Source organism: Rhamphochromis sp. 'chilingali' (assembly GCF_963969265.1).
Source record: "Rhamphochromis sp. 'chilingali' genome assembly, chromosome: 20".
In the NCBI taxonomy this organism is placed as follows: Eukaryota; Metazoa; Chordata; class Actinopteri; order Cichliformes; family Cichlidae; genus Rhamphochromis; species Rhamphochromis sp. 'chilingali'.
The window spans coordinates 5,443,603-5,446,720 of record NC_137947.1 but is presented as its reverse complement, the minus strand read 5'-3'; the positions used below and the strand labels follow the sequence as shown (position 1 = coordinate 5,446,720).

At 42.9% G+C, this 3,118-nt stretch overlaps 1 protein-coding gene across 1 annotated transcript; it reads left to right on the top strand.

Annotated features, from left to right (window-relative positions):
• The first annotated feature begins 367 nt into the window (after positions 1-367).
• Positions 368-3,118, top strand: LOC308388382 (tumor-associated calcium signal transducer 2-like). Its single transcript, XM_080869065.1, has 9 exons — positions 368-711; positions 1,254-1,361; positions 1,457-1,718; positions 1,808-1,873; positions 1,965-2,028; positions 2,120-2,218; positions 2,304-2,501; positions 2,588-2,629; positions 2,726-3,118. Exons 1-9 carry the CDS (start codon positions 654-656, stop codon positions 2,747-2,749), a joined length of 921 nt encoding a protein of 306 aa, XP_080725191.1. The 5' UTR covers positions 368-653; the 3' UTR covers positions 2,750-3,118.

Genomic DNA, 3,118 nt, shown 5'->3' with positions numbered 1-3,118 from the left:
ACTTAATAACCAGTTCCCTGCAGTTCCTAACGGACTCCTTTCTGTGTTAGTGAACCCAAAACACTAAAAGCCGATGGTTACATAGGCATTTAAAGGTATTTAAAGATGAATTCAACCAAATTTTAAACCAGTTTCAGATAATTTTTGATAAATATAACAAGACGATGACGTCACAAGGGTAAACGTTAAATTTATTTATGATTTGAAAATGAAAATATCTCAACAGAGACAGAGAGGGCAAATATGGTCATACCGGATATAGGTGCGTTTCCCCCGCGCCCTCCCCACTCCGCACTGCGCCGCCTATGCAAATTAGCCTGACGTCATGAGAGTAATTCTCTTATAAATTTTACTGCTCAGGTCCTTCCTCCATCAGGTGTGCAACAACTACCAAACGGAATATAATCCAGGATAAGCTCTGCTTTGAATTTGAATTCAACTTTTAAGCGTGTGCTCGCGCTCGTTCGGTTCCTCGTCTCACCTGTGAGTGCGCGCGCTTTAGTTCCTCTCTAAAACAGGTTTGACCGGGACACACCTGCGCCGAGAAAAGGAGCCTTGTTGGGCGCGTCGAGGGCATTCTTCACTCGGTCTTTGACCTCTGCGGGAGACGGACGCATAGGAAGCGGACAGACGAAGACTTTTTTTGTTTGATCATGAAAATGTGGATTTTTGCTGTTCTCGCCGCCCTCGCGGTCGGAGCCTCGGCTGAGTGTAAGTAGTTTAAATTTGATATAAAATTGTATCCGGCTGAAAAATCGCACAGTTCATTTTGACGTAGATTTGATGGAAGTTTTCGCAAAAACAACCATTTTTAAAGTTTTAACCAGCTTTATTTAAGACATAGATACATTATCTTTCTATGAGATGTAGTTTTGCTTGTTTTATTTGTTAAAATAATGTAATTAGCCGCCAGAGTTGGACCAAAAATCTGTTTTTAATGTAACACTAGCTAGTTCAGGTGGGTGGGGGTTGGGAAGGTTTGTTCCGCTCTGTGGGGAGAAACCAACGCCCAGGCAAACCTGCCGGTCTACCTGTACGATTTAACGTCTCCGTTTCGAGCTATAAGGAAGACAAAAGACTAAATCTTTTCAAACACTGTCATACCAAAGATTCATCTTTCTATTGTATTCCAGCTGTGTGTGTGTGTGTGTGTGTGTGTGTTAAGCCTCGGGAAGTCACAGTATAGTAATGTGGTTATGTATTTGAGTTCCTGTTAATAACCTGCTAGTGTGGTGGTGTTTTTTCCTCTTTAGGTCCAACAACATGTGCCACTATGAAGTGGGCTATGTGCGACGGACCCCCATGTTCATGTACTCTTCTGATTGGTAATGGTACAAAACAGCCCATAGACTGCACAGCATGTAAGTTTAGAAGTGGTAAAGGGGCTCCTTCCTGTTTCATGTCCTCTGTTTGACACTCCAGCCTGCTCATGCTGTGCATTTTGTTCCCCCATCAGTGATCCCCAAGTGCTTCTTGATGAAAGCTGAAATGTACAGAGCTAGAAGGGGCCTGAGCACTCGCACTATTGGAGGAAAGCAACATGAGACCGCCATTGTGGACAACGATGGCATCTATGACCCTGAATGTGAGAATGACGGCAAATTCAAGGCCAAGCAGTGCAACAACACAGATGTGTGCTGGTGCGTCAACAGCGCTGGAGTCCGTCGAACTGACAAGGGAGACCAGACCCTCAAGTGTGAGAAGCTGGTGGAGACCAAGTAAGTGATTTCACTATAGTGAAGGATTGCTGTGAGGATGAATAGTTCAAGTATTCAACATTTCTTTATTTTATTTTTCCCTCTTCCAGCTGGGTCCGTCTTCAGCTGACACACAAGGAGGGGCCCACCAACGTGAATAAAGACAATTTGAAGACGTAAGTCCACTTCAGCCCTTATTAAAAGTTAAGAAACATGCTGAGGCTGACATTTCCAGATCTCACCATCCTAATGTCTTTTTTAAAACAGTGCTATTGCAAATGAACTTAACAGCCGTTACAAACTTGACCGCAGCCTGGTGAAGGAGATTCAGGTGAGTGACAGTCCAACAAAAAACTGCTTGTAATTTAGAACAAAGCAAAAAGCACCACTGCCATGCTAACTAACATCCTGTCATTCTACAGTATGACCCAGACGCTCGCATGATTGTGGTTGATGTGACTAAGCCAAAAGGAGAGCGCATCAGTGACCTGTCCAGAATGGCCTACTACATGGAGAAAGACGTATGTACAACCTGTGTGTTTGTGTGTGTGCACGTTTTGTATAATGGACCCACTGGCTAACTTCATTTCATGTGACTTTCTGCAGGTGAAGGCGCTGCCACTGTTTACTGACCAGAAAAACTTTACTGCTTCTGTGGATGGGCAGACTCTGATGATGGAGAAGATCATCGTGTACTATGTGGACGAGGAGCCCCCGACCATGACCATGAAGCACCTGACAGGCGGGATCATCGCCGTCATCGTGGTGGTGGTGCTGGCTGTGATTGCTGGCCTGCTGGCTGTGGTGAGCGCATCTGCATGTCAGAAGTGTCGTTTGTTGTTTTAACATTTGTTCTTCAAGCCATAATTTGGTTTCTTCTGTGTTTGTAGTTCTTTTTCCAGAAGCGACAGAGGAAGTACAAAAAAACTCAGGTGAGATAAACGACCTGCTGTCTGTAAATTTATCTTTTGAGAGAAAGGGTCATTGTATTAACTTTGTGTGTGTGTCTGCTCTTTCCTCCAATTCAGCAAAGAGAGATGGAGCAAATGTAAAGCAGAGAGAGTGTGAAGAGTCGACGCATACAATCGCCTTTTTTGGATTACCTTGTTTTGTTTTCTTCGCTGTGGGAGCGTGCCATTTTTATCTTTTGAGACTTGCAGATTGTAAATGAATAATCACCTTTCTGTTTTCTTTGTTGGGGTGTCATTACTGCTACAATTTATTTATAAATCATGTAAAGTCTTAAAGCATCATCCCTCTGGTCTACATGCCATATAAGTACTGTGCATTTTTTTTTAAAGTGTGCCTGACATGCCTCATTTTAACATTAGAATTTAAATTCCACATCATAGAGTGTACAGTTTCTTACTTTCTATTGTGTTTGTTTGGATTGTTTTTAATAAAACATGCTTTAAAAGACA